The sequence below is a fragment of the Gracilinanus agilis genome, chromosome 2 (genome assembly GCF_016433145.1).
Source record: "Gracilinanus agilis isolate LMUSP501 chromosome 2, AgileGrace, whole genome shotgun sequence".
NCBI lineage: Eukaryota > Metazoa > Chordata > Mammalia > Didelphimorphia > Didelphidae > Gracilinanus > Gracilinanus agilis.
In genome coordinates, this window is record NC_058131.1 from 575,032,413 (window position 1) to 575,044,438 (window position 12,026).

Genomic DNA, 12,026 nt, shown 5'->3' on the forward strand with positions numbered 1-12,026 from the left:
TCAGGGCCAGCACTCAAATTCAGATCTGTATTGGTGTCTAGAAACCTTATGTCAAGGCTTCAAGTCCAAAGGATAAGTTATATCCACCACCCTTGTTCTGAACTAGCAGCTGTGACTACTTAGGGACTCTCCCAGTAATGGAGATGGATGTGAAAATGGTCCTATTCTCAAAGTCTCTAGTTCCCGATTCATTAACTCATCACTGACCTAGAGTTGGTAGCACTGATTAATCAATCAACAAATGTTTATTGATTGGCCAGTTTGTCCCAGACACTGGAGCTACAATGATAAAATGAATAATTTCTGTCCTCATGGAGCTACCATTTTTTTCCAAAGGAATCTGCATTCTATCCAATGTGTTAGAAGGAACATTTGAAGTCAGAGACTTTGGGATCAAATCTCAGCTCTTCCACTTATCTTACTATCTATCATCTTGGGCAAGCCATCTGTATTCTCTAAGTCTTAGTTCCCCTACTTATAAAATGAGGGGATGGAGCCTAATAATATACAAGAGCCCCTTTCATTCTATATCACACGATATTAGTTTCACTAGAAATTCTTTTAGTCTCATTCTTTGTACTCCTGACTTGTGTTGAAATAAATGCATTAAAAGTCATTGTGGGTACTTGGTTGCCTCCAGTAGGGCATTGGGTAATGGAAAGAGCATTGGGCTTTTGAAGTGAGGAAACCTGGATTCAAATTCTGGTTCTACCACTTACTATAAATGAATGAATGAATGAATGAAAAAGCACTTACTAAGGACAGGACAACTGGTGGTACAGTGGATAGAGTGCCAAGAATGAACTTAGGAACACTCATTTTCCTGAGTTCAAATCTGTTCTTAGATACTTCCTCAGCTATATGACCCCAAGCAAGTAACCCTGTTGGCCTCAGTTTCCTCATCTGTAAAAGGAGCTAGGTTAGGAAATGGCAAATCACTCCAGTATCTTTGCTAAGAAAACCCCAAATGGGATCATGAAGAGTTGGACACAACTGAAAAAAAAAGACACTGACAATAAAATATTGGCAGCTAAGAAGATATGGGTTCAGGTTCTGCTATTGACACAATCACTCTGTGATTTTGGGCATGAGTTAACCTCTTGGTGCTCTAGGTAACTCTCTAAGGCTTATCAGTTACCAAGAACTTGCCGATTTGCAGTTGTAGAAAGAGATTGCTTACTCAGGAGTTCCTTTATTTCATTGATATGGAATCCCACATTCAGTTCTTATTCCTACCTGGCAGGCAGGCACAAGGACAGACACAGGATAGAAATACCAAAGCAAGATACTCCCTGCCCTTAAGGAGCTTCCATTGGGTAACATATCTGATGAATGGTTATCTGAAGGCCTCCAAGATGGGGGAATGTACCACTTCTCAATGCTGCCCTTTCCACTTTTTTTCCTGCTCTTAATTGTTAGGAAAAATTTCCTGATATCAAACCTAAATTTTTGCCTCTTTTCTGCTTCTACTCATTGTCCTTGGTGCTGCTCTTTGAAAGCAAACAGAACAAATCTCATTCCTCCTCCATATGATAGTCTTTCAAATGAATCAGTCCACAGGTATTTATTGTTTAAGATAGCCACTGTGTCCCCCCCCCCCCCCCGGCCCAAGTTCTCTCTTCCCTGAGTTAAACATCCTGGTTCCTTCAATCAATATTAATATGACTTGGACTCAGGATCCTTCATTATCCTCATCAGAAAATCACAGAATAAATGAGGGGACAACATCTTGGGGGAGTGGTATCCAGGGAAGGATGTTTTAACCTGGGAATTCCTATGGATAGTGATTGGAACATTAGGGTAGTCTAATGGCACTCCTTTTCCAAAAGTAAAGGTAATTTTATTGTTCAGTAGTTTTTCAGCCATGTCCAACTCTTCATGACCCTATTTAGGGATTTCTTTGCAAAGATACTGGACTGGTTTGCATGTCCTTCTCTAGTTCATTTTACAGATGAAAACACTGAGGCAAACAGAGTTAAGTGACTTGCCCAGGGTCATACAGCTAGTAAGTGTCTGACGTCAAATTTAGACTCAGATCCTCCTGATTGGCATTCTATCTAGGCACCACCTAGCTTCCTTAGACATAATGGTAAGGTTAAATTTTTTTTGACAATTTTCAGAGCAAGAGTGAAAATCAGGATGGAGTACCTTCTGAGAGGCAGAGAGATATCCTAGATAAAGAAGTATGATCCTAGAGAGTTCAAAACTTCAAAGACAATACTGGCATGCTATGTGGTCCACAGAGTCACAAAGAGTGGGACACAAACCAAACAATGACAGCAGTCGAAAGGGGCAAAATTTAATTTCTACAAATATCAGGGGTGGGGTAGGGTTGTAAGCAAATACTTTCCTCATTAAGCTTTTTTTTTGTTCCTTCTTCAGGAAACGGCTCACAATCCAAGAAGCGCTCACTCATCCCTGGATCACGGTAAGGATACATAAGTGGTACATAAGTGCAGGTGATGCTTCTTTTTTTCTTCCCAGTGAGTGAACTTGAACTCATCTTGCTCGGCTACTAGTATCATATGTGGCTTAGCCTCTTCCCCCTATTCAGAAGGCATCACTTACTGATCTGACACACCACTCAACATCAAACTTTCTTGTGTTATACTCAGCCTTAGTGAGTGTTAGACACCCCCCGCTAACTAGACTACCACATCTTATTCAAATGAGCTAACACTAATTTAAACTAGCTTGCTTATTCATTGAAGATTTTGAACCTCATCTGGAAGGAAAAGAACAAAACAAATGCAAACGGGAACCTTCAGTTTGGGGCGATCTCATAGAGAGTTCATGGATAGGAAAAGTTTGGGGTCATTTTTCCTTCTTAAAGTCAATGTTCCTTAATCATCCAAATGCCAATTCCAGTTTTTAAAAAATGATCAACATTTCACTCCTCATTCCAGAGGTGTGACATGTTTTGAAGCCAACAGCATATTGCTTTACTTTCTTCTTCCTGACCCAAACTGGCCACTCTGTCTTCCCTGACAGTAGTGAGAAGCATGTAGTTACAAAGGTAGTTGAGAGAAGATCACAGGAAACAATTTTCTGGACTGGATTGAAGGAGAAAAACCAGGCAGGCCTTGGTCATCAAACAAACAGCTTGACCTATCATCATCACTTTCTCTCTTTCCCTCCTTTTATTCCCTTGTCAAAGATGGTGGCTCTTTGTGCGAGGGGAATTCCTGCTCATGACCTTTGTGATCACTCTTTCTACCCTTTGTTCAAAGATTAGTGCCTAGTGTAGGAAGAGTAAAGAGTTGGGAATGTTGGGGCAAATTTGTCAAAGATAGTCCTATCTGACATAGATTAAGTAGATGACTTCTAGCAAGTTACTCATCTCTGTAGAATTCATTTTCCTCATCTGTAAAATGAGATGGTTTCCAAGTTCACTTCTAGCTGTAATATTCTCCAACTCTGTGATTAAAGTTATGTTGGCATTTAACAGCCATGGTAAAGTCCTAGAGGCCTTTCAAGTAAGAGTATTTGATTGCCATCTCCATTGCCTTCCCAGCCTTATACTGAGATCTTTAGAAAACATCTAGGTTTATGCACACCCAAAGTAGGTCTAGAGAAGAGTGAAAATATGGCTGAGAGTAAGGGCATCTCAGTACTCAATATGGCAGGTCAGATCAAAATTGTTTTTAAATTTCTCTAAGCCACAGGGTGGTGACCCACCCTGTGAATTTCCAGGCACATCCTGTTTTCTTTCTCATTGTGCCCTTCCCTGTGAGAGCTGTCCCTTAAAGCTTTAGGTGCTGGAGAGGAGAATGGAAAAGCCACAATGATGGAAAGAGAGTCTTCAAATCTCATGGTTTGCATTCTAGACCTAGTTCTGACTCTTTGTAGAGGTCCTGGACATTTTCTTCAACTCAGAATCTTACCTTCCTCATCTTGAGAATAAAATTTGTATTAATTATCTCACAGGGCTGTTGTACAAAATGCACTTTATAAACTGTGAAGCTCTCTATAAATTTAAAGGATTATGAAGGATATGAAAAAATGTAGGGATAGTTCATACCCTCAACTACCTTGCTATATAATAGTAGGATGCTCCGGGCTGGGCCTGCCTCAGGCCCACCCCTAGGAGTTTAGGTTTGGTATTGGAATAAAATGAGACCTGGCATTAATCATTTGACAGTTAACAAAAAGAATTTTTACTTAGCTATATAGCAAGAAGAGAATATTTGACAAGAAGAAGATTGAAGGTACCTGAAGTTGATTCAACTGAGTAAAGTTCCCTTAACTGAGATGTTAATTTTCCACCAGGAAATGAGGTCTACCACCTTAGTACCCTAAGCCAATCAAATCTTAAGGAAAGTTTCAATACCTTTTAAGGAAAACCTAGCCTATGTTGCATAGGGGGAGAGGTTAGGATATTATTTCTACCTCATGGGGGGAAAAAGATATTTTCATAAAAGTATAAGATCACTTCAATATTTAATGCATCTATAATTTCACTATTGCTGGTTACCCTTTCAAAGAGAAGCAAGGGTCACTTAACAGTATATAAGTATTCTTGAAAATGCATATTGACTTAGAAAACCACATATTAACCTTATCTATGTTTTGTTGTATTTTTACTTATTTGGTTAAATATTTGCCAATTACATTTTAATCTGGGCCTGAGCATTTGACACCTCTGAAGTAGAGATTGCAACCCAACTGGGCCTTAGTAGAATTGATGATATTTGACTGAAAATCTCTAGTGATGAGGCCCTATTCAATTTATCTGGTATTTAGATGATCCATATTTGAAGTCTTTTAATCTTAGAGAGCCCTACCAAAGCTTGTACCTTATTGGCATATCCTTCAATTCTCCAGGATCACCTCCACACCTCACTGAAACACTGGAGTATGACTAGTCAGCAGTAATACAAGGCAATATATGTGCCAAATGAGTAATAAAAGACAGTAAGTGTTATGGAGTTTGCCAGAGGGAGAGCTGTATGGAGCTAGAATAGTCAGGGAAAGCCTCATGGAGGAGGTGGTTTTTGAACTGGTCCCTAAAAGATAGAGGTAGGATTTTGAACCATGAAAGCGAAATAGATAGAACATTCTCAACTAGACAAATGTGCAGAGATGGGAATTATTTTGAGGTGGTCACCTTTCCCATCCAGCATGCTGCTTGTTGTTTTTGTTGCATTGGATGTGAGAATACAAGGTACCACAAAAAGTCTCCCAATGCAAATCTTCACATTCAATCCAAATCTGACTATTCATTTTGTGATTGAAGTCGGAGAGGCAAGGTGTTATAATGGATAAAGAGCCTATTTCAAAACAGTAAGAACTAGTTTCAAGTCCTGCTGCTGACACCTCAGTGCTTAGGGCAAAAATCTTTAGAACATAAATTTCAGAGGAAGTGCCAACCCGAATGGGTAAAAGGAGTTTCCAAACCAGAAATTCCCTATACTAACCTAATCACAGATCCAGTTCTTATCCCTAGGAATACCAGGTATTCTTTTAGGCACTGGGTATTTGGGGATAAAACAAGGCAAAAGAGCCCCTGCCCACAAGGAACTTACATTCTACTGGATACTCTTTGAAAAAGCTGTGTTTGCCCTGAAAGGGTTGTTGCCTTCTAACTGCAGGCTACTTGCTTGTGTGAGCATCTCATGATCGAGTTTGCCGATCTTTGCATGACCATAAGAACTGACCAGTCCCAGGACCACATGGGAAACCAAACCAACCACTGCTAGTGGTGGTGCCATTTTGTGTGTGTGCCTGGGGGAGGGTCCTGCTTACTATTAGTGGTCACCTTCCTTCCCCTGAAGTCAATATGCAGGGCTTGCCCTCCCCCTCACCATCCCCAAATGCACTCTTTATTCCTTTCCATTTGGTCTTCGGGAACTCCGTGCTTACCGCTCTCGCATCCTTTCCCGGAGTCTGTTGCATGCAGCGAATGCCGAAGAGTGTGAGTCCTTGATCTGCCTTGCGCGTGCCCAAATAATACTCTGGTTCTTCTGTCCAAATGCTCTCCAGTCCAAAGGAGAAGCCAAAGCCTTGGAACCCAGGAAGTCAGAGCCCCCGCAGCTGAAGACCAAGCGCTTGAGAGAATACACCATCAAGTGTCACTCCAGCATGCCCCGCAACAACACCTACGTTAACTTTGAGCGCTTTGCCCGTGTGGTCGAAGACGTGGCTGAGGTGGAGCGGAGCTGCAACACCCTGGCCACGGCCCATGACTCTCTCCAGGATGATGTGGAGGCGCTGCTGTCCATCTATAACGAGAAGGAAGCCTGGTACAGAGAAGAGAGTGAAAACACTCGGTACAGCCTTTCCCAGCTCAAGTATGAGTACCGCAAAGTAGAGGCCATGAAGAAGGCTCTCCGGGAGGACATCCAGACCGTGGACTCTGACCTGGGGAGTGTAGCTGGGAAATATGCTCAGCTCGGGACTCAGTACGAAGCTCTACGGCGGGAACTTTCTGAGGACTTGAGGTGGATCCAGGACCTCATGAGTGACTTCCAGCAAGAGAAGGGTAGCGAGGAAAGCTTTGGCTCGGATTTCAGCAGAGATGTGAATAAGTCGCTAATGGAACTGTTAAATAGGTCTTGCAGCGAAGACTTCCTGGCAGGTTTAAAGCTCAGGGTTACAGAATCCAGCCAGTAATGGGGCCTAATTGGTTTGCTAAAGCACGTTCTCAATCGTCTTGCTGCTGCTGCAGTGGAGACATCCTCCCAGAAAGGAACGGTTCCGGGGGTCTCTCATCCCCTCCCTTCCCCGCCCCCACCTCAGCCCCTTCAGGCTGGCTTTCTCACCTTTCCATTGAATCAGAAATTCCGGGTACTTATCAGTGCTGCGAATGATGCTCCTTGTTCCCATCCTCCACCCCGACCAGGTCTCCCGCTCCTTTTCAGCCTGCACCTGATGTTTCATTAGGGCACCCAGTGATATAAGAGGGTGTTTCCGTCCCATCTTGCTAAGCCGGGAGTGCAGATGACAAGCTCGAAAAACCCAGAGCTCTGGCCAGTATTTGGTAATTGACGGACGATGCTGACTTTGGGCACGTTGGGTTTGCCACCTACTCCTCTCACAGTGTCTAGCTCCATTTGCCTCAGTTACCATTACTTGAAAGGCGCGTGGTGCTTGCTCTCTGTGGGAGCTTAGTATAAAGGAGGCTGGAGAAAAGAATGCCTCGGCGCCATGCATTGGGCTAGAGCTCTGTCTGGGCTTTGTGCAGAACACCCCCAGCTCCTTCCCCTCCCTCAGCTCTCCCTAGAACGCTAGGAAGAAGAAAGAGGAACAGTTGTTATGATGCCTTCGTGACAAAGGAAGAGCTGGAAGTCAACCCAGGGCTCCGGAGCCCTGCTCCAGCTTCAGAGCATCCTAGAAGCGTCAGGAGACAAACATTTATTCAGCTTTTACTGTGGGTCAATCACTGTAATGGTGGTGAAAATAGAGGAAGGGAAAGAAAGACACAGAGCAGTCTCTGACCTTAAGGAGCTTTAATATTCTCAGGGGGAGACAATAGTTATTTAAAGAGGTACATGCTATCGCTGAGTCATTCAAGAGGCATTTATTAAGCATTTACTGTGTGCCAAGCACTGTACTAAGTTGGAGGGGAGGGAGGAGAGGAATGCAAAGAAAGGACAAAAATCAGTGTCTATCTTTAATAAGTTTGTAGATGATTCTAATTGGGGAGGTGACAGTCATTTAAATAGGACTAAAGAATCTTTAAGTCAGTTAATAGACTTTTTTTAAAAGCCCTTACCTTCTATCTTAGTATCAGTTCTGAAGAGTGGCAAGGGCTAGGCAGTTGGGGTTAAGTGACTTGCCTACGGTCACACAGCTAGGAAATGTCAAACCCAGGTCCTCCTGGCCCATTGGTCTATCTACTGTGTTACCTAGCTGCCCTTTAACAGGCATTTATTAAGTGCTCTCTAGCTAAGGGATAAGGATGCCTCCCCCAACCCCCAAAAAGGGGCAAAAATAATAATAATTTAAAAATTAGTCCCTCAAGGAGCACACAGCTAGAGTATTGCCCTCTATTTCCCCATGAGAATTTGAAGGCTCTGGAAGAATCATTATCCCTATATGGTCCCTAACCCAAGAACTGTTTTTACCAAATTCATTTGCAACTGTTATAAGGAAGAGAGGGTTTAAGGAAGTTTGCAGAGGGCAGAGCATGAGACTAACAGGGAGAGAATTCTAGAATGTGAAAGTGGGTTCAGACAGTTAACTAAGGTTGGAGTGACCTCTCTCTAGTTTGACCTGTTTGACACTACCAATGTATACCCTGAAAGCAAGAAGGCAAGTCAATAAGCTTACTGTGACACTGTGCTACCATCTCAGGATACAAAAGCAAAACAATAGTCCCTGCAATCAAGGAGCTCACATTCTCTTTACTGATTGACTGATGAATAGAATTTATTCCCAGGTATAGCAGCACCTCCCTCCCCTCCTCCCACCATAGAAGGTATCACTCAACCAAAAAGATATGTATATCTACATAATGTCTTTTGTGTTTTTATTTGTCAGTTCATTCCCTGGAGGTGGACATTCACAAGTTATTCTTCAAATATCAATTCTCTAGCTGTATATAATCTTCTCTTAGTTCGACTCCTTTCACTCTTCATTACTTTGAGTAGGTCTTTCCAAGTTATTGAAAAATTAGCCAGCTCATCATTTCTTACAGTGTAGTAGTATTCCATCACAATCATATGCCACAACTTGTTCAGTCATTCCCCAGTTGATGGGCATCCCCTCAGTTTCAAGTACTTTGCCACCACAGAGAGAACTGCTATAAATATTTTGGAACATATAGATTCTTTTCCTTTTTCCCTGATCTCCTTGGGAAACAGACCCAACAGTGGTATTGCTGGGTCTAAGGGTACACACAATTTTATAACACTCTGGGCATAATTCCAGATTGCTCTCCACAATGGTTGGATCAGTTCACAGTTCCACCAACAGTGTATGCATCCCCATTTTCCCACATCCTCTCCAACATTTATCATTTTGCCCTTTTATCATTTTAGTCAATCTAATAGGTGTAAGATGATATTTCAGAATTATTTTGATTTGTATTTCTTTAATCAGTAGTGATTTAGAGCCCTTTTCCATATGCCTATATATGGTGAACTTCTAATGGAGAATACAACATATACACATGAGTTATTTTTTTTATAAACTCATTTTTTTTAATTTTTTTTAAACCCTTGTACTTTGGTGTATTGTCTCATAGGTGGAAGATTGGTAAGGGTGGGCAATGGGGGTCAAGTGACTTGCCCAGGGTCACACAGCTGGGAAGTGGCTGAGGCCAGGTTTGAACCTAGGACCTCCTGTCTCTAGGCCTGACTCTCACTCCACTGAGCTACCCAGCTGCCCCCCACATGAGTTATTTTTGATATAAATTGGAGGTAATCTTGGAAGGAAGACACAGGGTGGAATAGAAACCAGGAAAGGCTTCTTGCATCAGGTAGGAATTGAGTTGAGCTTTGAGGGAAGCCAAGAAGTGGATATGAGATGGGAGTACATTTCCAGAGTCTGGGACAACCTCTGAATAGGCACAAGGTCAAAAGATGGAATTTATTATGAGAGGAATTAGCCAGAAGGCCAATGTGTGTCAGGATTGTAGAGTTCAAAGAGGGAAGTAAAGTGTGGGACTTCATATTACTGCTCTGTAAGTTAAGTTGAGGAAGGAAATAGTGGGATAAGTAATATTTAGCCCTTATTTCCTTCATACTAGGGCATTTAAACTAACTCACAGGCTCAAAGTTCATCCCAAAGAGATAAAGGTCCCCTTTCCTTGCTCAGAGGGATTTGTAATTCTTTATGATCTGAGAATTTTGTTCCTTCTTTTTTTTTAACCCTTGTTTCTCTGTCTTAATAGCAATTCTGAGAGAGAGAGAGAGAGAGAGAGAGAGAGAGAGACAGACAGACAGACAGACAGACAGACAGACAGACAAGGCCTAGGTAAATGAGGTTAAATGACTTGCCCAGGGTCATATAGCTAAGAAGTGTCTGAGGCCATTTTTGAACTCTAGGCCTCCCAACTTTGGACCTGGCACTCTATCCACTGAGCTGCCCCTGAAATGAGAATTGCATAGTGCTTTTTATGATTCACAACTCTGGAAACCTTGGGAATCATCATAATGAATGATGCCTTGAGACAGCATCATATACTATGGGTACAGGGTAGGGAGATAGATCCAACGTCCAGAAAAACTAGGTTCAAATCTTGGTTTTTGTGACCCTGGGAAAACTTCCCTTCTTTCTAGGACCTTTGTCCATAAAATGGGGACAATACTATTTTCATTACCTCCTTGACAGGTCTATGTGTGAGGAAAGTGTCTTGTAAACCTTAAAGCTCAACATAGCTACTTAATAACTCTTGGTTGATTGATTATACAGAAATAAGCTATTATGATTTTTAGTCTTCATGTCCTGATAAAGTTACCATAGCACCTAGAGGTCTGATGCTCTTTATGTCCCAGGTAGAAGTGACTGGTAATTAGGTGCTTAATATATGTAAGGCACTTTGTAGCCCAAATTACTGAGGAAATAAGGCTTGGGACCATCAACATCCATGTGAAGTAGTAACTATACAACAAGTCCCAAATGAGTCAGCCAGTAAATGCTAGAAGAATAGGATTAATTCACCCAGTAGAATTTTAATCTCTCTAAGTCCAAGGTAACAAATAACAACCAGAAATCAAATCAAATCTAATAAGGAATAGAATTTCAAACTTGGAAGACTACAGAGGCTAAAGAGTCCAACCCATACAGAGCAGGAATCACCTCTGAGCTATCCCTCTTGATCATTCAGCCCATTTTTAAAGCTTCAAATAATAAGGAACCTGCTACTTTCTGAAGCAGCAAGTCACTTAACCAGGTTTGCCTCAGTTTCCTCAGCTGTAGAATGTGGAGAAGAAATGGCAATCTACTCCAGTATCTTTGCCAAGAAAACACCAAATGGAGTTGTGAAGAGTTGGACACGACTGAATGACAACAGCAAATTAATTAAAAGAAAAGATGACCATTGTTTTGAGGGTGTTGGAATGGGGAAAAGAGAAGAAAGGTTCGGTCTTTTGGGGGGACCATGATTTTAAAGCAAAAAAAGAGATCTTAAAATGATAGATTTCAAGAGGGAAGGGATCTAGTACATCCCCTTATTAGTTTTTCAGCTAAAAAAACCGTGTCCAGAAAGGTTTTGACTTGACCAAGGTCTCACAGGTGATAAAGAGCAGAAGCAGGAATTGAGAATAGATCTTTTCCCTCAAAATCCAGTTCTTTTCACTGCTCAATAGTGCCCAGAGAGATAATACAATCTCATGGAAAGAGCCCTGGACTTGGAGACAAGACCTGGGTTCAAATTATGTCTTTGAAAGTTGTTTGTTGTCTAATCATAGATAAGTTACTTAACTATCCTGAACCACATCATCTTTATCTGTCAAATGGGGATAATACTGGTCATACCCAGGATATCTAGATGGCTCAGTGGATAGAGCAGCAAGCCCTGGGTTCAAATCTGGCCTCAGACACTTCCTAGCTGTGTGACTCTGGGCAAGCCACTTAACCCCTATTGCTCTTATGCCTTGGAACCATTACGCAATATTGATTGTAAGACAGAAGATAAGAGTTACAAAAAACACTGGTTATATACTTAGCTCATTGGGGTTGTTGTCAGGATCAAATGAGAGAATGTATGGAGAACCAGTTATTCTTTAACCTCTCATTTTAAAAAAAGGGGAAACTAGTGCCTAGAAAGGTGAAGTCATTTTTCAAGTATTACACAACTGGCTAGTGATCTTTTGACTCCCGGTGAGTGGTGTGGTAGTAGATGTTTAACAACCAGCAATGAAAAAAAAAAAGTAGACATGATCCACTTTTTTTTTTAAACTCTTACCTTTTGCCTTAGTGTCAATTCTAAAACAGAAGAGCAGCAAGGGCTAAGCAATCAGGGTTAAGTGGCTTGTGCAGGGTCACACAGCTATGAAGTATCTGAGGTTAGATTTAAATCCAGATCCTCCTAGCTCCAGGCCTGGCACTCTATCCATTGTGCTACCCTGGCATGATACACT

The 12,026-nt window shown here is 41.8% G+C and overlaps 1 protein-coding gene across 1 annotated transcript in view; it reads left to right on the forward strand.

Moving 5' to 3' along the window:
- Nucleotides 1-6,618, forward strand: part of DAPK2 (death associated protein kinase 2) — a 157,611-nt gene extending 150,993 nt beyond the window's left edge. The window contains exons 9-10 of the mRNA XM_044660124.1: nucleotides 2,383-2,428; nucleotides 5,983-6,618. Coding sequence (XP_044516059.1) covers nucleotides 2,383-2,428; nucleotides 5,983-6,612 — 676 coding nt within the window. The 3' untranslated portion in view covers nucleotides 6,613-6,618. The remainder of the gene's footprint in view (nucleotides 1-2,382; nucleotides 2,429-5,982) is intronic.
- Nucleotides 6,619-12,026: the final 5,408 nt, after the last annotated feature.